Source organism: Glandiceps talaboti, chromosome 7 (assembly GCF_964340395.1).
Source record: "Glandiceps talaboti chromosome 7, keGlaTala1.1, whole genome shotgun sequence".
Taxonomy (NCBI): domain Eukaryota; kingdom Metazoa; phylum Hemichordata; class Enteropneusta; family Spengelidae; genus Glandiceps; species Glandiceps talaboti.
In genome coordinates, this window is record NC_135555.1 from 10,064,539 (window position 1) to 10,090,150 (window position 25,612).

Below are 25,612 nucleotides of genomic sequence, written 5' to 3' on the forward strand. Positions count from 1 at the left end.
GTGCCTCATTTGGGGAATTTTGCTGTGAGCCACATTGCATCCTGGGAGTTACCAGAAATGCATGTTCAATAGGTGAACGATGAATATTGATTATTCCTAAGTGCTTGTTACCTCCAGCGAAAAACATGAATATTCATTACCATGTGTTCCACTTCACCCCTCCGCGCGCCCCATTTTGGAAGGCGCGGTTTGAGTTTACATGATATTCATTCAGAGATATCTTGACCAAGAAAACAACACATATGGGATTGATTGTGATGGAGTGGTGTTAATCGTTGCTTGGTATGGTTCCAAAGATATACACGAATCACTTGTTGTTAGGGTATACCGGTATGGGTTTCAGAAGTATGCAGCGAGCATGTAATTGATTGATCGATAGATTGATTGATCGATCGATCGATCAATCAATCAATCGATTGATTTATTGATTGATTTATTATTTGGTTGAATGATTGATCGATTGAATAATCAATTTTTGTGGTGCAATATAACTTATTTTTTGTGTGACATTGGTCAATTCACTCATTGAGTTTTGTGGTGATATACAACTTTTTTTTCTCTTTCCCTGTCTACTTTTCTCTCTTTCAGCTGTATGTAATTCTCTCTTTATTGACTGACTAAAGACACCTTGTCAATTCTTCTCCTTATATCTAAATTAAAACACCCCTATTCTTATAATTGGCGAGAGATCAGTTACAGCGTAAATTTGCTTTGTGTCTAATCTTGTGGGAGATTATCACACTGGACAAACAGTCGATCATGCACAAACTAGTAAGGAGGTTCTCTTCCTTACTAGTTTATGCATGATCGACTGTTTGTCCAGTGTGATAATCTCCCACAAGATTAGACACAAAGCAAACTGTTAATGCAGGTGATTTCTCGCCTATTATAAGCTTTGGGTGTTTTGATTTAGATAAGAGGAGAAGAGTGGACAAGGCGTATTTATACTTTCGCGATTTTATTATTTTTTTGTCAAATACATAAAAAAAAGTTTAGGGTCGGTAGTGAAAAATTAGGTGGGGTCAGGTGACCACAAAGAAACACTTTTTTAGGCCTTATAGGCATATTTTGTGTGCATGAAATAATTATACATGATTTCATAAATGACAATAAACTTGACAGTAAAGCATTTCCTTCATCATTTTTCTGTTTAAGTAAGATCCAGTCGAAATACAAGGCTGACGACCTCCGAGGACGACCTAGTAATTTTACTGACAGTAGCTACAGAGCGGGATCCGCATCATATTTGGGTTGCCTGAACAGCTGAAACAGCTGAAAGCAAATGGTTCCTTAGGCCTGTCAATGGACTTGTGATAAATGGGATTTCTTGTCGGGCTTAAGAGGCATTGGAATTGTATGGTTATCTTTCCTGTCAAACAAGTTGTTGATTCTTGTAATTCTACACCGTGTTCATGCATCATTTGGTAGGATCGTGTGCTTGAACACTATAAATGTGAGGTGGTTTCAACCATTTCTTTTTTAAAATGTGAGGCAACAAATGTGTGTTTTAAGCGATATACATGTTGTCCATATCAATTTCTTCTGGAAGTAACGAAAGAGTTATCATGGAAACTTCGAGAAGCACGGAAAACGCCCAGAAGAAGATGAGAGCAAGTTTTCTTAAGGATGTAGAAAGTGGGCGACGACCAGCACACCCCTTTATAAGATTTCGCGGACCCTGACATATTAGTAGAACAGACAGAAAAGGGTACGGTGACACTTGTAGTCTGTTCTCAAATGCTGGCACATTCAATCAGAATTGAGTTTTCCATTGGAAAATAGTGAAAGCCTTGAAAATGTCTGAATCACAGTTTAAAGATGTCGCAGATGAAACAGCTCAACGTTTCATGAAAGCGTATAACGCCGGTGGATCGATTGTCGAGCTTTTCTCTCCCGATTGTAAGACGATGGCGCCGGATATACCACGTCAAACTGGTCCTGAAGGTAAGCAAACACCACGTCATCTTTTATCATTTAAATTCTTAGGCATGTTTGGATCTATTTTTACATAGTGATAGAGTACGTTTTAGCACAATTGAACTGACTTCAGTAATGCTATAGGTATGGTGAAGTGTGTGTGCGTGCGTATGTGCGTGCATGCATGCGCGCGCGCGCGCGTGTGTGTGTGTGTGTGTGTGTGTGTCACTGTGAGTGAATGTGAATGCTTTAAAGCGAAAAAAACCCAGCAGACAGACTGTATTTATATTTAGTGGGGACATTGTTCGCATCACAAGCATGTGATTTGGGTCAACAAATTTGATTTTTGGTAGGAAAAAACATAAACTCAAAAACCACTAATCAGATTGGTCTGTAATGTGGTGGGAATGTTCTGAGACATAGGAAGATTTGTTCATCACATGATGATCCTACCGGTATTGATATGTAAATTAAGTCTTAAAATGAGACTGTTTGGTTTAAAAACATATATAGTTCCAAAACCAGAAGGCAGTTTGGGTTGAAATTTGGTGGTGATGTTTCTTGAGATGTGTAGATAAAGATAACATCAGGGATGGGAAGGCAAATGGATAAACATTTCTAAAAATAATGGACACATAAGCCTAGCAACTAGCCCACCCCATAGCAACAACCAAATGGTGGTGTATATTGCAAAGATAACAGCAGGGAGTGATAATGAACTTGACAAGCATAAATGAACACATATATGCTTAACAACAAAACCGTAGCAACAACCAAATGGTGGTGTATGTTGCAAAGATAACAACAGTAATGGATAGTCAAGTGGATAAACAACCCAAAAATTGGCACATAGATGTCTATCAACAATATCACACCGATAGAAACAGTGAAACGATGGTGTATTTTGCAAAGATTGAAAACAGGGATGGTTAGGTATGAAGTGAGTAAACATTCATATGAACACATGTACACATATGTCTGTCACAGAAAACTGCCCATACCAGCAGTAAAATGATGCTGTCTATGGCAAACAATTACAACAGGGATTGCTAGACAGGTGGATAAGCATTCATAATGTATAGCAATGAAAAACGCCAATGGTAGCAGTAAAATGATGGAGTATATTGCAAAGATAGCAACAAGGATTGCTAGGCAAGTGGATATAGCATTATTCACCCAGCAACTAAGATCTAGCAACAGTGAATGACTGTGTATGTTGTGCAGGTAACAAGAAGGTTAGATTGGCTTGTGGATAAACATAAATTGGCATTTATATTTGTGCCTAGTTAAGGCTGGGGTCAGAAATGACGGCGGGGGGGGGGGGGTGAACTTGAAAGCTGTCTTCAATACCCCAATTTTACTCACATACAACTGTATGGCTATACTTTAACGTACACAGAGATACAGCTGTATTTTGGCAGACATACGCATTCGCTTGGCTATTGACCGAGAGAGAGAGAGAGAGAGAGAGAGAGAGAGAGAGAGAGAGAGAGAGAGAGAGAGAGAGAGAAACAGAGACAGAGACACAGACAGAGACACAGACAGACAGACAGACAGACAGACAGAAGGCATACACAAATACATTCGCATGGCTGTCACCTACCTCATCACTGAATATTTGATAGGTTCTACAGGCTATTGTGGGAACCGCAAGAAAGTTTTAAAATTTACTTGGTAAACGACTGCTGCTGAGGTTTAATTTAGTTCAAATCACGGTCAGAATATTTCGCGCCTCCCCCCCCCCCCCTGGAGTCCTCAATTTTTTTTCATGGGCGCCCAATTTCTCCCAAGCCACCCCCCCCCCCCCCCCACACACACACCGTAAATTCTGACCGTTTCGGTAGCTGGCCGTGAGTTTTGAACATTTTCGACCAAAAAATATACCCCCATTTTAGTTGTGGTATACTTTCTTTTCTTTTCTTAGGGGTTAAGAAGGTACAAGAATTGACGATGGCGATGGGATACGTCAAGGCCAATGTATCGATTGACCAAGCCATAGCGATGGGTAGTGAGGATGATTTTTATACAACCTTCAAGTGTACCGTCTCTAAAGAGGATGGTTCAAAGAGAGATGGCAAAGGAGTGTACATCTGGAAGAAGATCGATGGCAAATACTTGATTGATGTTAACATATGGAATTACGACAATTGAACAGAGGCCTTTTGGAAATTATCAGGAAACATTTTCCAATTTGACATTCAATACTATGTGGGGAGGGGGGGGTCACCAATACTTCAGTACTCAAACATTTCTTTTTTTATTAAGTTCTTGTAGAAGTAAAGCAATTACATTGCTAGGTGTATTTAGATTACAAAGAATCCCACTATTAGACTGAAGCTCTATTTATGATTATGTCTCTTTGGCAACCAGGTCACCATTTATCACGGAAAAAACCTACAGTGTATAAAATGTTTGCAAACACACACCATGCCACAGTTTTGTAGCCGATCAGTTCAATGACCCTAACCTGTCAGCGAAAGGAATTCACATTCAAAGTACACGATTGGGAAAGAACAGCTCGTCAACAAACCTCCATATTTTGCGTCTTTCGTTTTTCATCTATCAGACCTTTCATTGGTATTAAAACATGTCTCTCTGTTTTGAATGGTCATGTTGTACAAACAAGTTCAAATAAAAACCTTTCATCTGTGAATTTAACAATTTGCCTTCATAGTATAGCACTAATCGTTTACAGCTACCCGTGTCCGAGTCTATATGCATGTGTTATACTATTGTTGACTAACAAAGGCGAACTAATGCCTTCGTCTTGGCTCAGACCAGTTGTTTGTTGGCCTGAGGTTTTGGTGTCGAAAAATAAATCGGTCATTACCCAATTTCTCTATCCTTGCAAACGATTAATAGCCATGGTAAGCCGACACCAGGTCTCGTGTGTGTGTATATAAAAAATAGCATTACGTATTATGTTTTACGGTGGCCTGCAAGTGAAACGACAGAACACAAATTTGCAACACAAAGACTTACAAAATTTACATAAAAACTTTAATTTCTGTTGTCTTGTCACCAGCAGGTCATCGAAGTTTGAGTAAAATCCCAGATTTGTACTTTGAATGTTCAAATTTCCATAGTTACACGTAATTGTTGACGAGAATATTTTTATATAATATTTTCATAGCTGTCATAGGTGCCATAGCTGTAGACTGTAGATTACAGTTATCTAGATTGTCTGGCCTCTAATATCTAGGCCAGGTACTGTAGTATGCTCATATATCCAGAGCCTGTCCTATGTAAAGTTGTTTACCAGCTTCATAACGACGTAAATTAAGCTGACAACAAACACTCAGGGTGACTTGTCTTAACAAATTGACTGCCTCTCTTGACCCGTCACATTGTACTTATTGCTTTACGTGGCGTCACAGTAAATACGAGACGAGACAGACCAAATTGGCAAATAGGACAAATCAAATAAGAATGTTGACTTGTGACCTCTAGTGAACTCGTGGGTCTGTCCTTGCATTGGTACTGGTTCATGGTGGTTCATACAGCAGTATCGGGCTGTTAAAATGTTACTAGACCTTACTACACTCTAACACCTTCAAAGGTGTGTATATCACTTAGCTTTGGCAAGTGAATAATCTGGTTCTAGCTGGTTCTACAACCAAATTCAAACTCTATGATAAGAGCTGCCATTGTTTTACCATCCAACATACTGCCACTTTATTGAAATTAAAAGTCTGCGGTTGGGGTTGGGGTAATACAGGCTTACGTGTCCCCCCCCCCTGAGACTTACCTTAGCCCAAGCAGTAACCCCAAACATATCATATGTCTGTCTGTTCAATTAGAAGTCTCGCAAGAAATAGTGGATGCGGAAACTGACATCAACTTAAGACGACAATATAAAACTGTTCTTCCAATCTGTAATGGTTGTACATCTGATGGGAAGAAACATTTAGGACATATTTTGATACGCTCTTATCCAAGGCAGTGGTTGACCCAAATTCGGTTTCACATTATTTTATGATTAACGGGGTTATTATTGCACTTTTACTCATATAACTGCGATCCTTTGCTGTCTGTTTTATTACGATCGTCTATACAACAATAAGAAAGAAAACATCAAATAATTCAAATCTATAATCAAAGAAAGAATACATAATGATAGAGTATGACAATCGAGACTAGCTTTATACTTCAACGTTGAGTGAAAACAATCGATATGAAATGGATGGAACACCTTGAATCTGTATAAAATTCTGCAGCAGGTGTGTCTAAACGAATAAAATGGACATATATGTGAAATGTTAAATTTAGTTAATACCTTTAACGTTAAATTGCTGTTATACCAGTATTTTGTGTTAATGTCCTAACGTATAATATCTCAGCATGTGAAAACGTGCGTACAAAAAATAATGTGGTGCAGAGATGTCACCATAGAGATGTCACCATGCCTGTGGCGTTGCTTTGACGCGGTGTACGTCAGTTTTATTTCGGGGTATATACGTCAGTTTCGGAATTTCAAGGGTCATTGAAAATAAAATATTGTACGTAGCCGTAATAAAAGTTCGTCACGTCACGTCAACCGGGTCGGTCGACTGATTCTATACACTCAGCTACCATAACTAAATAAGATTATTCTTAGTGATATAACAATATCGGATATCTTATTCTTCTTTCTCGCCGTCTTTGATCACCACTGGATTTCTCAACAGGTGAGTATGAACTGTCCTGAGAAATAATGGCCGCCATAACTTTCGGTCTGACGAAGTGACAAAGGGTTGTCCAGAGGTCAACAATCTACAAGTAATAATGCCACCATTGCATCGTTATAATTCAGTCATTTCTGTATGTTTAAAGAAGTTGACTGTTTTACCAGATTGCCATTGCGAGGTTTGCAAGCTATATAAGTATTTTAATGTAACTACACAGCAGAAGTGAGCGAGTTGGAGTTTTCATTGTTCTAAAGATACTTGTAAACGTTGCGCTCTAGTTGGCACGCCATTTTGGACAAACACCATGCACTGGCACCCTGTGGCTTACTATTCCGAAGACCTATTTTTACACCATCGAGATGAATCTCTATCCGGTCTTCTTCTCCTTACTTTAATAATCACGAATTGGAAATCAAGTCCTCTCCAAAACATTTTGATGGTTTCTTGATTTCCTTATTATTATTTAATTTGCATCAATACATGTCTAGTCATATAACACAAATGTGATTAACGATTGTTAAAAAACCCAAACGTATCACTATCAGTCATACTGTCAAAGGTTAAGACTAACTTATTGCAATGTCAATCTTTCGTGCACCCACAGCTGCCCCAATGGAGTCTCAAATAGGAACAAACAAGGATGATAGTGAAACAACCGTTGATGCCAGGTGGGGACTTTCCGCATTTTCTGCAGGAAGTGACAGTGGAAAAGGGTAAGGGGGAAATGTACAAAGAATTCTACAACGAAGAATCACAGACAAGGAAAACACCTCTTTTCCTTGTCTGTGGGACAATAAACTTGCAAAGTTGTGGTTTTGTTTTGTCCAGTTGGGAGTTGATGGCAATCACAGGGTTACACGATCGTATAGTTCATGTCCTTTTATTGAAAAAGTTACATAAATAATATCACATTAACATTTTAGAAATTGAAACAAACAAACAAACAAAGCAAAACAAAACAAACAAACAAACAAAGCAAAACAAGCCAGACAAACAAACAAACAAACAAACGAACAAACAAACAAACAAACAAACAAACAACAACAACATACCCCCTCCCACCTCACCCCTCTACATCGAAAAACACATCTGCAGGAAAACCGCCACACAATATATGTATCACAAATACTTTATCAGTTTTATTCTCTTGTCACGTCACACGTGTCGTGATCCAATCATGAAAATGACGTGTACCATGATTCATAGCGAGTCAGTCAATTAATGTGACACCTAACCGTATACATACCTTATTATTCAAAGTTTTAAACCTGTACTAGATGTAACTGTATTATTATTATATTTATTTCGATCAGACACCCAATAATATATTAACTGAATATTGTTAAAGTGCCAATACTTAGACATTGTACATATCAATAAGAGGTCTATTTTATCTATAGTTGCTCATGCATGTAAACTTTGCTTTAGTCTCGCTGCCAGACTCGTGACTATCGTCCCTAATCTGTTTATGTATGCCGAGCGGCGCAGCCGCGAGAAGAGGGGAACTAGTCGGGACGAGTCCATCTCTTCTCGCGGCTGCGCCGCTCGGCATGCATCAACAGATTAGGGACGATAGTCACGAGTCTGGCAACGAGACTAGCTTTGCTTACGCTCGATTTGTTTACTCTTACAGGGCTTACTATGCACATTCGTTCGAGGGAGACATCGAATCGACATACAAAATGGACCATTGTAAACGTGGGATAGCATTAATTCTGAACCACGAAAGGTTTCATCCAAGTATTCGCCGAAAACGACGAGTTGGTACACAAATCGACGCTGACAAACTGGAATTAAGATTTCAGAGACTGGGATTTGATGTACAGGTCCACAAAGATCTTAGTGTTATTCAAGTTAAAGAAGTCTTTTCAGAAGGTGAAACATCGACGATAACGTGCTGTGTGTTTGACAGTGTATGTCTGTATATATGTCTGTCTGTCTGTCTGTCTGTCTGTCTGTCTGTCTACTGCCTGACATCGCTTTTGATGTTTTTATCTTTTTCCATGTAGGGTTATTATTCCATGTCACTTTTAATGTTATGGTTGGCTAGACGTCTCTCAAACATTCCACCTATCATGGTATCTATAAAACAACCACAAGCTGTGACAGTAAAAACTTGTGTAAAAATAACTTCAAAATGATTGGAACAAAAATTGCCAAATAATAATTCCAGTAATATCTCTCTCTCTCTCTCTCTCTCTCTCTCTCTCTCTCTCTCTCTCTCTCTCTCTCTCTCTCTCTCTCTCTCTCTCTCTCTCTCTCTCTCTCTCTCTCTCTCTCTCTCTCTCTCTCTCTCTCTCTCTCTCTCTCTCCTGTATGTATTGTTAGCCAGTAACGCCGATCATTCTGAGTACGATGCCTTTGTATGCGTGATTCTCAGCCATGGTGACAAAGATGGATATATCTATGGATACGATGGTGTCGTCAGTCTACAAGAATTACTTGAACAATTCAGAGCAGATGTATGCCCAACTCTGGCTGGTAAACCAAAATTGTTTTTTATCGAAGTAAGTAATTTTACTTTTCTTTTTTCTTTTTCTTACGCGCCGTTTTTCTGTTTAATAGCATATCTCACGAGTTGTCAGTCACGTACGTGACCAACGCCAAACTTGCGTTGTAGTGAAATTTCTACAAGTGAAACCCTATGTGTATGGCGATGTTATTTTAAACAGTAAACACTTGTGAATTTCCAAAAAATAATTAGAAAAATACCACAACCAAAGAACTTTTAAGGAAAATCTTGTTTGACTTTAAATCACGTGGGAAAGTATATAGAATCTCAGACAACTCTGAGATGGAATAGCTTGAATGACAGTGTGAAATAACAGAGTAAATGATGTAAAATATCGATATACATGTAATTATACCTTTGAATTGGGGTGGACCACAGTCTCTATATAGAGGGACTGTGTGTGGACTTTTTATGTTGTGACTATCTCTGTGCGTGCATAACAGTGATAACTTCTTCACTATAGCTTCTTCTGTTCTTCATCCGTATTACAAGGCTAGTCGAGGTGCTAGGTATGAATACGCTGTAGATTCGGTTGGTGGACAAGACGAAGGACATGTTGATGAACCGATGGATGAATTGGACGGTGGTACAAGGCCTACAATACCAGCTGGGAGTGACTTCTTTGTAGCATACTCTACTATAGAAGGTTAGAAACAAATCGTACATTTGTAGTATAAGCGAATATCGTGCACAGATAAAAATAATGTAGAATGTACCTTGGGAACAAATTTCCCTAAAAATCTAACATCTTCAATTCTCTCCAAACTTCGTCATATGAAAGCTTGTTCCTGAACTCTTTTGAAAAGATAAAAATAAATTTAGGTGTTCACCGTCTTGTTTTCAATGAAATCGCCAATCTTTAAAATGTCCATAGAGTTAACGCAGGACTCGGCGGCCATATTAGATTCTAAAATGATATTATTTTGATCTACTATAACTATTTTTACGGTGACCCAAGAATTTGTTAATATTGATTTAAAGTGAGCATAGGCTGGAGTATTCTTGAACAATAACACTACGAGTTTAGAGAGTAGATTGCAGAGACGCATTCTACATTAACAGGTAAACCACTTTTCGAATATCTTTAAGGTTCAGCTTCAAGTATCAGACACACTGCCATTAATTACAACTACTGACATCAGACCGTTGACGAATGGAACCTGTTACAAACAGGGAAAGTAAACAACTGAATTGGATTATTAACACTTGGCACAGGATATTGGAAGTACAGAGACTTGTAGTACATGCCATCATTTGATAAGTAGACAGTTTTATGGCCTCTTTACATAGTAGTTCACATTCACAAACAAATTTCTAGTTCCCCTGGCATTTCATGTACACAAGAAGAGGCCATAAAACTGTTCTTATCAAACCACAGAGTGTAATACAAGTCTCTGCTGTTTCTATGTTGAGCCAAGTGTTATTAATCCAATTCATTTGTTTAATTTCATTGTTTGTACCAGGTTCCGTTTGTCCACGTCGGCAGTTGTATATACTATGGGTGGACACTGTATTGTGTGCATGTTATAGAATATATACATGCATGCCATGGAAGACATGTCATATAGTGTTCTATTGTCAATATTGTTTTTTGACATTTTCCTAGTTTGACAAAATCATGACCATATCCATCGCTGACACGTGCACGTTTTATCCATAACAACTGACATAACGTATTTTACAGTTGCCGTAGGGAGGGACTCGCTAACACTTTCGTAATCATTGCTACAAGCTTTGTAATGTCTAAAACTGGTGTTTTTATATATGTACAGGTTTTCACTCGCATCGAAACGCCCTCAGTGGTTCGTGGTTCATACAGGAGCTGTCGTACGTTTTGGAGAATTATGGGGAAGAGATTGAAATATGTGACATGATGATACTTGTTAACAGAAGGGTAGCTCAACGACAAATCGAACCCACAGAGTCTGACGACCAATTGCAAGGAATAGTCGGCGGGAAACAGATTCCATGTTATTTATCTATGCTGACCAAACGACTTTACTTTACAAAGAAGAAGGAGTCGTAATAGTGCTACATATGTCAGAAAAGATAGTTGGAGACAGAGTTTTCAAGTGAACTGTTCATCTGTCTTGGGTTTGAGGGATCATCAAACCTTAACTAATAACTCGTATAAAAACATATTGTCCTTGTCTTGCCATGCTTTTGAACACTGGGGGAAAAGTAAAATGTTGTGTTGCCCCCCCCCCCCGTTTCTTGGTAGAATTTTCGCCTTTACCCTTTTTTACATTTCACAGTATACCTTCATCTCATCTGCTAGCTGTGAACGATGTATAGACTTGGTAGTCATGTATACCGTGATCTGCTCTGCATTCGTATTACCGAGAATATTTAATGATAAATACATAAATTCAATACGTTTTTTCTAGAAATAGTTTATTTTATTTCATATCAATATTTCATTCATATATATATCTAGATGCCAAAAAAATAATTTCAGCGATTAAGAACGTTTACTTTCGCCATTCATTTCATGTCATACCAAACACCAAACAAATATGAAGTAACAGACGTTGAATCAAAAGTATGAAAATAGCGTTCGAGAAATTGTACACATCTTGATATGACCAATAAAGATGTAATTTGAACGATATCTGTTGTTGTTTCGAAAACGTTCTTGAGATTATGTCATAGATAGTCAACGAGTTTGGCGATTATGTCTAATCTCTGTCCTACCCATATTTTTATACGGCGTGAAAAGAAAACGTTCGCAACATTTTGCCTATCTCTGCTTACGGAGCTTACTGTGGACACGAAGGTGAACAGAATCTGTTTTTTGGGGGGTATCGCCTCGGACCTTTGATGGTCTGAAGTTTATTAGCAATTATAAGACCGCCATCATCATTTTGTGCACTGGCACAATACAACTCCTTATCTAAATGGTGAAATGTTGTTTTTATTTTTAATTTACTATGGAATGCATGGTCAAGGGTCCTGAGTTGATATGACCTGTCCACCTTATGTGGTGTAATCTCGTGCACCTATGCACTGTCATTCGTTAACTGAGACCTAGATCAGCAATAAGGACATTCTAAAACACCAGGTTGGAGGAAAAGTCGTTAAATGGCCATAGTAAGTTACAGATGACACATCTGGTCAAAGTGGCCATCTATCCATATCTATAGCTAGGGGGAGGGGGCATTAGGTCACAATAATTTTGAATCGTCGCTTACAATGTTAGACCACGTTTTAGTTGATCGAAAATGTGGAATCTATTTGGATACACGGCGGTGTAGGTGAGTTTTATTCAGGGTATATACGTCACTTTCGAAATTTCAAAGGTCACTGAAAATAAAATATTGTACTTTAATAGCCGTAATAAAAGTTCGCCACGTCACCGACCCGACCGACTGATTCTATAAACTCAGCTACCATAACTAAATAAGATTATTTTTAGTGATATCTTACTCTTCTTTCTCGCCGTCTTTGATCACCACTGGATTTCTCAACAGGTGAGTATGAACACTCAGTCCTGTGAAATAATGGCCGCCATAACTTTCGGTCTGACAAAGTGACAAAGGGTTGTCCAGAGGTCAACAATCTACAAGTAATAATGCCACCATTGCATCGTTATAATTCAGTCATTTCTGTATATGTTTAAAGAAGTTGACTATTTTACCAGATTTCCATTGCGAGGTTTGAAAGTTAAAGAAGCATTTTAATGTAACTACACAGCAGAGGGGAGCAAGCAGAAGTGTTCATCGCTGTAAAGATACTTGTAAATGGAAAGGCATTGCGCTCGGGTTGGTACGCCATTTTGGACACACCTTACATTCTGTGGCTTACTAAATATTCCGGAGACCCATTTTTTATATCATCGAGATGAAACTCGACCCGGTCTTCTTTTTCTCTCCAAAAAGTTTTGATGGTTTCTTGATTTCCTTACTATTATTTAATTTGCATCAATAAATGTCTAGTCATATAACGTAATGTGATAAACGGTTGTTAAAAACAACGTATGACAATCAGTCGTACTGTAACTTATTGCAATGTCAATCCTTCGTGCACCCACAGCTGCAATGGCGTCTCAATTAGGAACAAACAAGGATGATAATGAGACAACCGTTGATGCTATGGCCAGGTGGGGACTTTCTGCAGGAAGAGGCAGTGGGAAATGGTAAGGAGAAAATGTACAAACAAAATTGTACCACGTACGGATAATCATAAAGAAGGAAAACCTCTCTATCTGTGAGACAATATACTTGCAAAGTGAAGGGTTTGTTTCGCCCAGTTCGGAGTTGAATGGCAATCACACAGGGTTACACGATCGTATAGTTCATGTACTTTTATTGAAAAAGTTATATAATAAACAACAGCATACCTCCTCCCACCTCTCCGATTTTGTTTGTCTACATCGACATATACACCTGCAGGAAACCCGCAAAACAATATGTGTATCACAAATATGTTATCAGTTTTATTCTCTTGTCACGTGTCGTGATTCAGTCATAAAAATGACGTGTACCATGATTCATAGCGAGTCAGTCAATTAATGACCCCCAACCGTATTCATACCTTATGATTCAAAGTTTTAAATGTGTACTAGTTGTAACTTGGGTATTATTTTTTTCGATCAGACAATAATTAGACATTGTACATGTCAATTAGAGGCACGTTTTATATATTGTGTCATATATAGCTTCGTCTACGCTCGACTTGTTTACTCTCTCAACAGCGCTCTCTATGCACATCCCTTCGAGGGAGGCATCGCATTGAAATACAAAATGGACCATTGTAAACGTGGGATAGCATTAATTCTGAACCACGAAGGGTTTCATCCAAGTATCTACCGAAAACGACGAGTTGGTACACAAATCGACGCTGACAAACTGGAATTGAGATTTCAGAGACTGGGATTTGATGTACAGGTCCACAAAGATCTTAGTGTCATTCAAGTTAAAGAAGTCTTTTCAGAAGGTGAAACATCGACGATAACGTGCTGTGTGTTTGACAGTGTATGTCTGTCTGTCTGTCTGTCTGTCTGTCTGTCTGTCTGCCTGCCTGCCTGCCTGTCTGCCTGTCTGTCTGTCTGTCTGTCTGTCTGTCTGTCTGTCTGTCTGTCAGCCTACTTCTTGTGCTCGCTTTTGATGTTTTTGTAAATTTCCATGTAGGATTATTATTCCATGTCACTTTAAAATGGCCATATGGATGAGGATTTATTTTGGATTCTTCATTTCTAAAACAATTTTGTCATAGCTTCCTACTTGAAAAATCAATGTGAAAAAACATTGACAAAGTCTGTTTGCAACTGGATACATTTGTAAATGTATCCAGTGCAAAATGTGTAAAAAGTTTGTTATTGTACGGAAAGTAAAGAATTTACACATGTATTAATCTTTCGCCATTTATTGAGATAAAAACAAGGACTTGCCATGGACGTTGTATCACATTGGATTTTCAAGTAGGAAGCCATGATGAAATTGTCTAATAGATTAAATAATCCAAAATGAATGCACAATCCTCGTTGATATGGCCTCTTTAATTTAATGGTTGGCTATGCGTCTCTCAAAGATTACATCATTCTACACGATCTGTCAAATCAATAAAACAACCACGAGCTATGAGAGTAAGAAATTGAATGTATAGAAAAAACGCAAAAAGTAATTCCATTATTAGAAATCTCTCTCTTACTCACTCTCACTCTCTCTCTCTCTCTCTCTCTCTCTCTCTCTCTCTCTCTCTCTCTCTCTCTCTCTCTCTCTCTCTCTCTCTCTCTCTCTCTCTCTCTCTCTCTCTCTCTCCTGTATGCATTGTTAGCCAGTAACGCCGATCATTCTGAGTACGATGCCTTTGTATGCGTGATTCTCAGCCATGGTGAAAAAGATGGATATATCTATGGATACGATGGTGTCGTCAGTCTACAAGAATTACTTGAACAATTCAGAGCAGATGTCTGTCCAACTCTAGCTGGTAAACCAAAATTGTTTTTCATCGAAGTAAGTGATTATACATTTCTTTTTTCTTTCTCTCTATTTTCACACTCTATCTTTCCCATGTAATTTAGCATAGCGATCACCGAGAGACGAATTACCTAGCCATATAATAGTACGTACGATAATTTTGAAATCAAACAAATTACTCCCAAGAATAGCATGACGTTCAGACCCGTACGCTTTTCGCAAGGGTAAGGTACAAACTATATTCATAATTGACCTCGGTGGATAAAAGAGATTTAATACATCTTGGAAGCAGTGTAACTCATGAAGTGTAACTCATGTTTAACAGCAGATCCCGCCAGTTGCTCGGTACGTAACCAACGCCAAACTTTCGTTGTAGTGAAATTTCTACAAGTGAAACCCTATGTGTCAATTAGAAAAGTACCACAACCAAAGAACTTTTAAGGAAAATCTTGTTTGACTTCAAGTCACGTGGGAAAGTATATAGAATCTCAGACAACTCTGAAATGGAATAAAACTTGAATGACAGGGTGAAATAACAGAGTATATATGATGTAAGAATTGATATACATGTAATTATACCTATGAATTGGTGTGGACCATATATAGAGGGACTGTGTGTGGACTTTTTATGTTGTGACTTTCTCTGTGGGTGCATAACAGTGATAACTTCTTCACTATATCTTCTTCTGTTCTTCATCCTTATTGCTAGGCTAGTCGAGGTGCTAGGTATGAATACGCTATAGATTCGGTTGATGGACAAGACGAAGGGCGTGTTGATGAACCGATGGATGAAGTGGACGGTGGTACAAGGCCTACAATACCAGCTGGGAGTGACTTCTTTGTAGCATACTCTACTATAGAAGGTTAGAGACAATCGTACGTTTGTAGTATGAGCGAATAACGTACGCAGATAAAAATAATGTAGAATGTACCTTGGGAACTAATCTCCCTAAAAATCTAACATCTTCAATTCTCTCCAAACTTCGTCATGTGAAAGCTTGTTCCTGAACGCTTTTGAAAGGATAGAAATAAATTTAGGTGCTCGCCGTCTTGTTTTCAATGAAATCGCCAATCTTTTAATTGTCCATAGAGTTAACGCAGGATTCGGTGGCCATATTAGATTCTAAAATGATATTATTTTGATCTATTATAACTATTTTAGGGTGACCCAAGAATTTGTTAATATCGATTTAAAGTTAGCACAGGTCGGAGTATTCTTGAACAAAGTAACACTACGAGTTTAGAGAGTAGATTGCAGAGACGCATTCTACGTTAACAGGACTGTATAACACTTTAAAAAAATATATTCAAGGTTCATGTTCAACGTATCAGACACACTGTCTTGAACCATAGACAGTGGAGGAGCTCTCCCGTCCACTGTCTATGCTTGAACAATGTACTATGGGAGGAGGGACACTGCATTGTGTACATGTTATAGAAGATACATGTATACATTCCAGGGTGCACATGTCATATAGTGTTCTATTGTCAATTTTTGGGAGACATTTCCCTAGTTTAGCAAAATCATGACCGTGTCCACTGACACATTTACGTTTTATCCTTAATAATTGACGTAACCCTGTTTGCACTGGACTTGCCGTAGGGACTCACTAACACTTTCCTGGTCATTCCAACAAGCTTGTTAATGTCTAAAACGTCTGGTTATTTTATATATAGGTTCTCACTCGCATCGAAACGCCCTCAGTGGTTCGTGGTTTATACAGGAGCTGTCGTACGTTTTGGAGAATTATGGGGAAGAGATTGAAATATGTGACATGATGATACTTGTTAACAGAAGGGTAGCTCAACGACAAATCGAACCCACAGATTCTGACGACCAAGGAATAGTTGGCGGGAAACAGATTCCATGTTATCTATCTATGCTGACCAAACGACTTTATTTTACAAAGAAGAAAGAGTTGTAACAGCTTCATACATGTCAGAAAAGATACCCGAAGACAGAGTTTTCAGGTCAACTGTGTATCTGTCTTGGTTTTGAGGGGTGTCATCAAACCTTAACTAATAATTTATCTGAAATATATAGTGCTTGTCTTGCCATGAACGAATGCATTCTTTTGAACACTGGGAAAAAGTAAAGTGCTGTGGTGCCCCCCCCCCCCCCACGTTTGTAAATTTCCTTTGAAGGTATCATATAAACAATGCCAAAGGAAATTTACTTTATGACCCTGCAACGATTCACTTGGTAGAATTTTCGCCTTTACCTTTTCTTACCTTTTACATTATACCTAATCTAATCATCTAATCTACTGTTACCTATGTTAGTATTATTACTTTTTGATAGACTTATAGACTTAGTAGGAAATGTTTTCTTTTATTTCATATCAATTTTTATTCATATATATCTCTAGATGCCAAAAAATAATTTCGGCGATTAAGAACGTTTACTTTCGCCATTCATTTCATGTCATACCAAACACCAAACAAATATGAAGTAACAGACGTTGAATCAAAAGTATGAAAATAGCAGTTGCTGTTCCTAGCTCTTTCGCTTCTTTGAATACAATTTACTCAACTAGACGTTACATGTATTTTAAGCGTTCTAGATATTGTAACTTCATCTTCATATGACCAATAAAGATAGTTTTACATGTAATTTAGACGAAATCTGTTCAAAGATGATAAGAAGTAGCAAAGCCCAATGTCGACCCTTATATTAATTTTGTCTTCGAAAATGTTCTTGAGATTGTGTAAATGAGTTTGGCAATTATGTGTCATAACGAAGGACGCTAATCCTTGTCCTACCTAGATCAGCAATAAGGACCATTCTAAAACAAGGGTGGATGATCATGGTAAGTTATTTTACAAATGACACATCCGAAAGTGGCCTTAGGTATTAGGTACTACGTCACGGGACGTTTGAATTGTTGCTTACAGTGTCAGACCACGTCTCAGTTGATCGGAAATGTGGAATCTATTTGTTCACAATGCGGGCTTACTTTGTTTTTTTAGTACGCTGATTTTATAGAGCAATAAGGCGTGACTAGCTTGTACATATTTTACAAAATCAATTACTGTAACAAGGCCTGTAGAATTCATGTGTGATGCTGTCATGTGTATGACACTAGTACACTTATAAACTTATCATTATAATTGGTCACAGAGATTGTCAATCAGTGCGACCACTTTTACTCATTTTGACAATTTTTCATATAAAAGTAGAATTGACATATGTACAGTTGAATATCAAGCTCTTGGTCATGACAAACTGAACCGAACTCATGAAACTGCTTAAGTGAGTAGGCATGGCTGCAGACATGCAAATTGGCAATAAATTTATAACGCTATTGTCATGGCTTCATTATAAGGCAAAGCCCTGAGAATACATTTGTTTTCCATGGTTCAGGCTGGGCAAACTAACCCACAATCTGTGCATGGCAACCCGGACACTAACATAGAGGTCGAGAACAAAGTAAAAGGTCGAGCAGAAAGTTCCCGACTTCCCTTGCAACTTCCAAAACCACACTCACTTTTTCAATAGCTAGCCACCAACATATTCTTCCTCACATCGAAATACAGAAAATCATGGCTTACAATTTGAAGTGCACCATTATTGATAGATATTGCAAGATCTTTGATGCTAACAGGAGTGGAGATTTCGACACTCTGGTAGAATATTACATGACAGATTGTAAACGTATCATGGCCGAAGCAGTTCAGTGTGGCCGCGAAGGAAAGAAAGTTTCCTTTGGTTGCACATTCAATTGCAATAAACAGTTTCAATACAGTTTGTGATGTGGGTCTGACAAAGTAATTTTGAAAATTAAAGAATTATGGTTATGACAGAGAACGAAATATTGGACACATGACTTAACTTTGAATGTACTCATCACGATACATTCAAAACCATTCTTTAGTGACACCATGCTTCAGTCACTGGGCGAATTGGCGCCCTCACAGTTAGCCTGCAGTAATATATTTTCTTTTCAATAAGGGGGGGGGGGTCTGCGTCTGTCTGTCTGTCTGTCTGTCTGTCGGTCTGTCTGTGTATGTATGTATGTATGTATGTATGTATGTATGTATGTATGTATGTATGTATGTGTCTGTGGACACGATATCTAAAAAATATCTACAGTATCAAATCATCTTTCTTACGTTTTATGCCAAGAACTTATTAGGGTATGGTAAAAATCCCATGGATATTAACGAGTTATTTGCATAATTAACGATTTTCAGTAATTAGACTACGTGTAAAGAATACAAACTTCAAATTCGGTAAAATCATGTCTATTCATTGAACGCATCAAAGCACACGTGTCCTGTAAAGGTTGTTGAAGTAACTTTTCGATTTACGCAATGTTCTATAAAGCTTCATGACATAGCAGTTAGATTTAAATATGTCATTTCCATAGATAATGATTTTGGGTATTAAGTAGGTTATATCGTACGAATGCAAGTTTCAAATTTCATATAATTTGGTACATACATCAACCATAACGAAGCGCACATGTTCTAGAAAGCTTGTTGATTTAGTTTTTAATTATAATTAGTCATTTACATTTTTTGAATTGGGCATTATCGTGAGAATGCAAACATGAAATTCATAATTTAGTACATGTCATGAACAAAGTACATGTGTTCTATAGCAAGGTTTTTATTTGATGTACTATCTTTATGATTCATTTGAATAATTAATGATTTTAGGTAATTAGGCAATATCTTTAGTATAAGTATGAAAGTTTGAAGTTTCATTTAGTTTGGTATATCGGCCAATTCGCATATCCAAAATTTGCCAAGATGGTGCTCTATTTCCTGTCTGTGTGTACCTTCGGCTATACATGCTATAGGTTACTCAGTTAATCATAGAACACTGCTTTCAGTTTACTTTCGGTATTACATTGTTTCATATCATTTGTGTATGTAGCCGCTTAGTGATGACCCAATTTAATACTACCGGTATATGATATTTCCTTTCTTTCCTTTCAGACTGTAAATTATATGATGCCTTTTTTGTGTGATGGTTTATTTGTGGTTTGTGAAACGCTTCTTGAATGTATCTGTTTATCTGAAGTACAGTACTGTTTTGTGTTATTGTTATTTTTTTAATAATACCATGTTACCCCTGACAACCGGCGCCGGCTTGCAATCACGCCATACTAGTTCTGTATACCGTCGCCATTAGGATTGGTATAAACAATTCTAAATTAGTCAAATCATCTTTTCAAATTTTAATTTTTTCTCTTGGTATAATCAGGTTTCAAGCTGTCGTCACAAACTGACTTAAAATATCTGAATACTAAGGAAGTATTGCTGAGGACATGTAATTGGCAGTAAATGCGTATACTATTGTATTGTAATATTGGGCGAGTTCATTATAAGGCGAAGTCTCACTTTCCAGGGTCCAGGCATGCTAATCGTTACTGAGTGGCTCCAAAAAGGTCGAGCTGAAAAGTTCCCGACTTCCCTTGCAACTTTCACAAACACTCCACTTTTAAACAGCAAGCTATCAACAACTTCGTCCTCGTTGAAGTAACTTGCAATCATGGCTGAAGATTTGAAATGCACTATTATCGATAGATATTGTGAGCTGTTTGATGTTTACAAAAGTGGAGATGCGGATGCTATGGTGAAATACTACACAACCGATTGTAAAAGCATCATGGACCATGGAGTTAAATCTGGGCATGAAGGTAAGTGCTGGCGATCATTTCTTTGATTGAACTGTCAAACTGCCATCAACATTTTCAATGATGCAGGTTCGTGTAGTGGGCATTTTCGCACGCTGCCGTCTACAAGAAAATGTTTCACCAATTTTCCGAAATTGAAGACCTAAGAAATGCTTCACATTACACTTTAAAGTCTGAAATTTTAACATTTAGCGAACTCGTTTAAGACAACGCCTCACACAGGTAGTGTTGTGTAACGGCATTCTCGTGAGGTCAATCGAATGATGTATTGTATTGAATTTGGACAATCGCAGTATCAACATGCATGACATATTTGTCGTCATGTCGACAAACATATGGCCACCTCTTCCAAACGAACATTGAATACAGAAGGAATAATCAAGTCAAAGAATGCTGACTCACTAAACTTTAGCCGTTCTTGCTTCATTTCAGGAATTAAAGATACCTGCAAGAAATGTGCCCCCTCCGAGGCCACCTTCAATTTCAAGAAGGAAGAGTGTGAAGTTATCATTTCTGATGATGGATCATTGGCGTATCTGACAGTCAAACTGGAAATCTGCAAGGCTGATGGTACCAAAAGTGGATCGGGCACCAACCTTTGCATCTTCAGGAAAATTGATGGTGTCTACCTTGTCTCTGTCGACATGTATGCTTAAATGAGTAGCCTCTCTTCCTTTTCAAGGAGAACTTGCCACTTGTTTTATCACGTAGGCGTTATAGACGAATTCAATTCTTAAAATCGTCGTGGTTATTCTCTTTTTAGATTTAATTCAAGTGCTTTTGATGACGGTGACAATCAGTGGAAAGAATTTCCAAAAGAAATGTAAGGGTAGAGATATCACTTTCACCCTGAAAAACGGTTTGGTGATTTGATCAATAAACTTCCATACAGAAAGTTTGTATTTATCTGTGTTTAATATTCTCTCTCCCTTAACCCCCATTTTAGTAGATGTGCGAATGTTCACATTTTACCTCAAGTAATGTGGATGATGGGGTGTGGGGATTGGGTATGTATGTATGTATGTATGTATGTATGTATGTATGTATGTATGTGTGTGTGTGTGTGTGTGTGTGTGTATGTATGTATGTATGTATGTATGTATGTATGTATGTATGTAAATATATCTACTGCATCAAATCATCTTTCTTACGTTTGATGCCAAGAACTTATTATGGTTTGGTAAAATATCCCATGGATATTAACGAGTTATTTGCATAATTAACGATTTTCAGTGATTAGACTACGTGTTAAGAATACAAACTTCAAATTCCGTAAAATTATGTCTATTCATTGAACACATCAAAGTACACGTGTCCTGTAAAGGCTGTTGAAGTAACTTTTCGTTTTACGCAAATGTTCTATAAAGCTTCATGACATAGCAGTTAGATTTAAATATGTCATTTCCATAGATAATGATTTTGGGTATTAAGTAGGTTATATCGTACGAATGCAAGTTTCAAATTTCATATAATTTGTTACATACATCAACCATAACGAAGCGCACATGTTCTAGAAAACTTGTTGATTTAGTTTTTAATCATAATTAGTCATTTACATTTTTTGAATTCGGCAATATCGTGAGAATGCAAACATCAAATATATAATTTAGTACATGTAATGAACAAAGTACATGTGTTCTATAGCAAGGTTTTTATTTGATGTTACTATCTTTACGATTCATTTGAATAATTAATGATTTTAGGTAATTAGGCAATATCTTCAGTATAAGTATGAAAGTTTGAAGTTGCATTTAGTTTGGTATATCGGCCAATTCGCATATCCAAAATTTGCCAAGATTTCCTGTGTGTACCTTCGGGTATACACGATAGGTTACTCGGTTAGTCAGAGAGCACTATTGCTTTCCTCGATGTCTGAACAATACGAAAAACATCCCTAATGCACACTTCTACAGAATGCCAAGGGACAAAGCTCTAAAGAAACTGTACTATGAGGTAATGATATCCCCAATTTGAGCGAGGGCGCTGTATTCTCAATTTCCTGGATTTTACATTTCAACAATTAATGTGTGTCTGGAAACGAATATCTAAAGGCTCACCGCTTATTGAAGGCTTTCAGTTTACTTTCGGTATTAAAGTGTTTCATATCATTTGTGTATGTGGCTGCTTAGTGATGACCCAATTAATACTATATGATGTTTCCTTTCTTTCCTTTCAGGCTGTAAATTATATGATGCCTTTTTTGTGTGATGGTTTATTTGTGGTTTGTGAAACGCTTCTTGAATGTCTTTTCTGTTCATCTGAAGTACAGTACTGTTTTGTGTTATTGTTTTTTATAATACCATGCTACCCCTGACAACCGACGCCGGCTTGTAATCACGCCATACTAGTTCTGTATACCGTCGCCATTAGGAGTGGTATAACAAATTCTAAATTAGTCAAATAACCTTTTCCAATCATAATTTTTTTCTCTTGGTATAATCAGGTTTTAAGTTGTGGTCACAAACTGACTTAAAGTATCTGAATACTAAGGAAGTATTGCTGAGGACATGTTTTTGGCAGTAAATGCGTATACTATTGTATTGAAATATTGGGTGAGTTCATTATAAGGCGAAGTCTCACTTTCCAGGGTCCAGGCATGCTAATCGTTACTGAGTGGCTTCAAAAAGGTCGAGCAGAAAAGTTCCCGACTTCCCTTGCAACTTTCACAAACACTCCACTTTTAAACAGCAAGCTATCAACAACTTCGTCCTCGTTGAAGTAACTTGCAATCATGGCTGAAGATTTGAAATGCACCATTATCGATAGATATTGTGAGCTGTTTGATGTTTACAAAAGTGGAGATGCGGATGCTATGGTGAAATACTACACAACCGATTGTAAAAGCATCATGGACCATGGAGTTAAATGTGGGCATGAAGGTAAGTGCTGGCGATCATTTCTTTGATTGAACTGTCAAACTGCCATCAACATTTTCAATGATGCAGGTTCGTGTAGTGGGTATTTTCGCACGCTGCCGTCTACAAGAAAATTCCATTTTCCGAAATGGACGACCTAGGAAATGCTTCACATTGCACTGTAAAGTCTGAAATTTTTACATTTAGCGAACTCGTTTAAGACAACGCCTCACACAGGTAGTGTTGTGTAACGGCATTCTCGTGAGGTCAATCGAATGATGTATTGTATTGAATTTGGACAATCGCAGTATCAACATGCATAACCTATTTGTCGTCATGTCGACAAACATATGGCCACCTCTTCCAAACGAACATTGAATGCAGTAGGAATAATCAGGTCAAAGAATGCTGACTCACTAAACTTTAGCCGTTCTTGCTTCATTTCAGGAATTAAAGATACCTGCAAGAAATGTGCCCCCTCCGAGGCCACCTTCAATTTCAAGAAGGAAGAGTGTGAAGTTATCATTTCTGATGATGGATCATTGGCGTATCTGACAGTCAAACTGGAAATCTGCAAGGCTGATGGTACCAAAAGTGGATCGGGCACCAACCTTTGCATCTTCAGGAAAATTGATGGTGTCTACCTTGTCTCTGTCGACATGTATGCTTAAATGAGTAGCCTCTCTTCCTTTTCAAGGAGAACTTGCCACTTGTTTTATCACGTAGGCGTTATAGACGAATTCAATTCTTAAAATCGTCGTGGTTATTCTCTTTTTAGATTTAATTCAAGTGCTTTTGATGACGGTGACAATCAGTGGAAAGAATTTCCAAAAGAAATGTAAGGGTAGAGATATCACTTTCACCCTGAAAAACGGTTTGGTGATTTGATCAATAAACTTCCATACAGAAAGTTTGTATTTATCTGTGTTTAATATTCTCTCTCCCTTAACCCCCATTTTAGTAGATGTGCGAATGTTCACATTTACCTCCAGTAATGTGGATGATGGGGTGTGGGGATGGGGTATGTATGTATGTATGTATGTATGTATGTATGTATGTATGTATGTGTCTAAATATATCTACTGCATCAAATCATCTTTCTTACGTTTGATGCCAAGAACTTATTATGGTTTGGTAAAATATCCCATGGATATTAACGAGTTATTTGCATAATTAACGATTTTCAGTGATTAGACTACGTGTTAAGAATACAAACTTCAAATTCCGTAAAATTATGTCTATTCATTGAACACATCAAAGTACACGTGTCCTGTAAAGGCTGTTGAAGTAACTTTTCGTTTTACGCAAATGTTCTATAAAGCTTCATGACATAGCAGTTAGATTTAAATATGTCATTTCCATAGATAATGATTTTGGGTATTAAGTAGGTTATATCGTACGAATGCAAGTTTCAAATTTCATATAATTTGTTACATACATCAACCATAACGAAGCGTACATGTTCTAGAAAGCTTGTTGATTTAGTTTTTAATTATAATTAGTCATTTACATTTTTTGAATTCGGCAATATCGTGAGAATGCAAACATCAAATATATAATTTAGTACATGTAATGAACAAAGTACATGTGTTCTATAACAAGGTTTTTATTTGATGTTACTATCTTTATGATTCATTTGAATAATTAATGATTTTAGGTAATTAGGCAATATCTTATGAAAGTTTGAAGTTTCATATAGTTTGGTATATCGGCCAATTCGCATATCCAAAATTTGCCAAGATTTCCTGTGTGTACCTTCGGGTATACACGATAGGTTACTCGGTTAATCAGAGAGCACTATTGCTTTCCTCGATGTCTGAACAATACGAAAAACATCCCTAATGTACACTTCTACAGAATGCCAAGGGACAAAGCTCTAAAGAAACTGTACTATGAGGTAATGATACCCCCAATTTGAGCGAGGGCGCTGTATTCTCAATTTCCTGAATTTTGCATTTCAACAATTAATGTGTGTCTGGAAACGAATATCTAAAGGCTCACCGCTTATTGAAGGCTTTCAGTTTACTTTCGGTATTACATTGTTTCATATCATTTGTGTATGTAGCTGCTTAGTGATGACCCAATTAATACTATATGA

General features: G+C 37.5%; 5 protein-coding genes across 5 annotated transcripts; all 5 read left to right on the forward strand.

Moving 5' to 3' along the window:
- The first annotated feature begins 1,672 nt into the window (after positions 1-1,672).
- LOC144437827 (uncharacterized) lies at positions 1,673-4,789 on the forward strand. Its single transcript, XM_078126855.1, has 2 exons — positions 1,673-1,944; positions 3,842-4,789. Exons 1-2 carry the CDS (start codon positions 1,797-1,799, stop codon positions 4,066-4,068), a joined length of 375 nt encoding a protein of 124 aa, XP_077982981.1. The 5' UTR covers positions 1,673-1,796; the 3' UTR covers positions 4,069-4,789.
- A 1,939-nt stretch (positions 4,790-6,728) lies between these two features.
- LOC144438167 (caspase-6-like) lies at positions 6,729-11,533 on the forward strand. Its single transcript, XM_078127203.1, has 6 exons — positions 6,729-6,762; positions 7,189-7,297; positions 8,218-8,459; positions 8,913-9,091; positions 9,589-9,742; positions 10,869-11,533. The coding sequence occupies exons 2-6, from the start codon at positions 7,197-7,199 to the stop codon at positions 11,120-11,122; spliced, it is 930 nt and encodes a 309-aa protein (XP_077983329.1). The 5' UTR covers positions 6,729-6,762; positions 7,189-7,196; the 3' UTR covers positions 11,123-11,533.
- A 1,600-nt stretch (positions 11,534-13,133) lies between these two features.
- Positions 13,134-16,939, forward strand: LOC144437895 (caspase-6-like). The gene is made up of 5 exons (XM_078126926.1): positions 13,134-13,231; positions 13,790-14,031; positions 14,872-15,050; positions 15,724-15,877; positions 16,692-16,939. Exons 1-5 carry the CDS (start codon positions 13,134-13,136, stop codon positions 16,937-16,939), a joined length of 921 nt encoding a protein of 306 aa, XP_077983052.1.
- A 3,513-nt stretch (positions 16,940-20,452) lies between these two features.
- On the forward strand, positions 20,453-21,543 carry LOC144438200 (uncharacterized). Its single transcript, XM_078127244.1, has 2 exons — positions 20,453-20,662; positions 21,092-21,543. Exons 1-2 carry the CDS (start codon positions 20,515-20,517, stop codon positions 21,313-21,315), a joined length of 372 nt encoding a protein of 123 aa, XP_077983370.1. The 5' UTR covers positions 20,453-20,514; the 3' UTR covers positions 21,316-21,543.
- A 1,739-nt stretch (positions 21,544-23,282) lies between these two features.
- Positions 23,283-24,414, forward strand: LOC144438168 (uncharacterized). The gene is made up of 2 exons (XM_078127204.1): positions 23,283-23,538; positions 23,962-24,414. The coding sequence occupies exons 1-2, from the start codon at positions 23,391-23,393 to the stop codon at positions 24,183-24,185; spliced, it is 372 nt and encodes a 123-aa protein (XP_077983330.1). The 5' UTR covers positions 23,283-23,390; the 3' UTR covers positions 24,186-24,414.
- Positions 24,415-25,612: the final 1,198 nt, after the last annotated feature.

Coding starts and splice junctions, on each gene's coding strand:
- LOC144437827 (XM_078126855.1), top strand. CDS start 1,797: ATGTCTGAATCACAGTTTAAAGATGTCGCAGATGAAACAGCTCAACGT. Junction 1,945..3,841: donor ACGTCAAACTGGTCCTGAAG/GTAAGCAAACAC, acceptor TTCTTTTCTTAG/GGGTTAAGAAGGTACAAGAA.
- LOC144438167 (XM_078127203.1), top strand. CDS start 7,197: ATGGAGTCTCAAATAGGAACAAACAAGGATGATAGTGAAACAACCGTT. Junction 8,460..8,912: donor TAAAGAAGTCTTTTCAGAAG/GTGAAACATCGA, acceptor ATGTATTGTTAG/CCAGTAACGCCGATCATTCT. Junction 9,092..9,588: donor CAAAATTGTTTTTTATCGAA/GTAAGTAATTTT, acceptor CCGTATTACAAG/GCTAGTCGAGGTGCTAGGTA.
- LOC144437895 (XM_078126926.1), top strand. CDS start 13,134: ATGGCGTCTCAATTAGGAACAAACAAGGATGATAATGAGACAACCGTT. Junction 13,232..13,789: donor GGAAGAGGCAGTGGGAAATG/GTAAGGAGAAAA, acceptor CTCTCTCAACAG/CGCTCTCTATGCACATCCCT. Junction 15,051..15,723: donor CAAAATTGTTTTTCATCGAA/GTAAGTGATTAT, acceptor CCTTATTGCTAG/GCTAGTCGAGGTGCTAGGTA.
- LOC144438200 (XM_078127244.1), top strand. CDS start 20,515: ATGGCTGAAGATTTGAAATGCACTATTATCGATAGATATTGTGAGCTG. Junction 20,663..21,091: donor AGTTAAATCTGGGCATGAAG/GTAAGTGCTGGC, acceptor GCTTCATTTCAG/GAATTAAAGATACCTGCAAG.
- LOC144438168 (XM_078127204.1), top strand. CDS start 23,391: ATGGCTGAAGATTTGAAATGCACCATTATCGATAGATATTGTGAGCTG. Junction 23,539..23,961: donor AGTTAAATGTGGGCATGAAG/GTAAGTGCTGGC, acceptor GCTTCATTTCAG/GAATTAAAGATACCTGCAAG.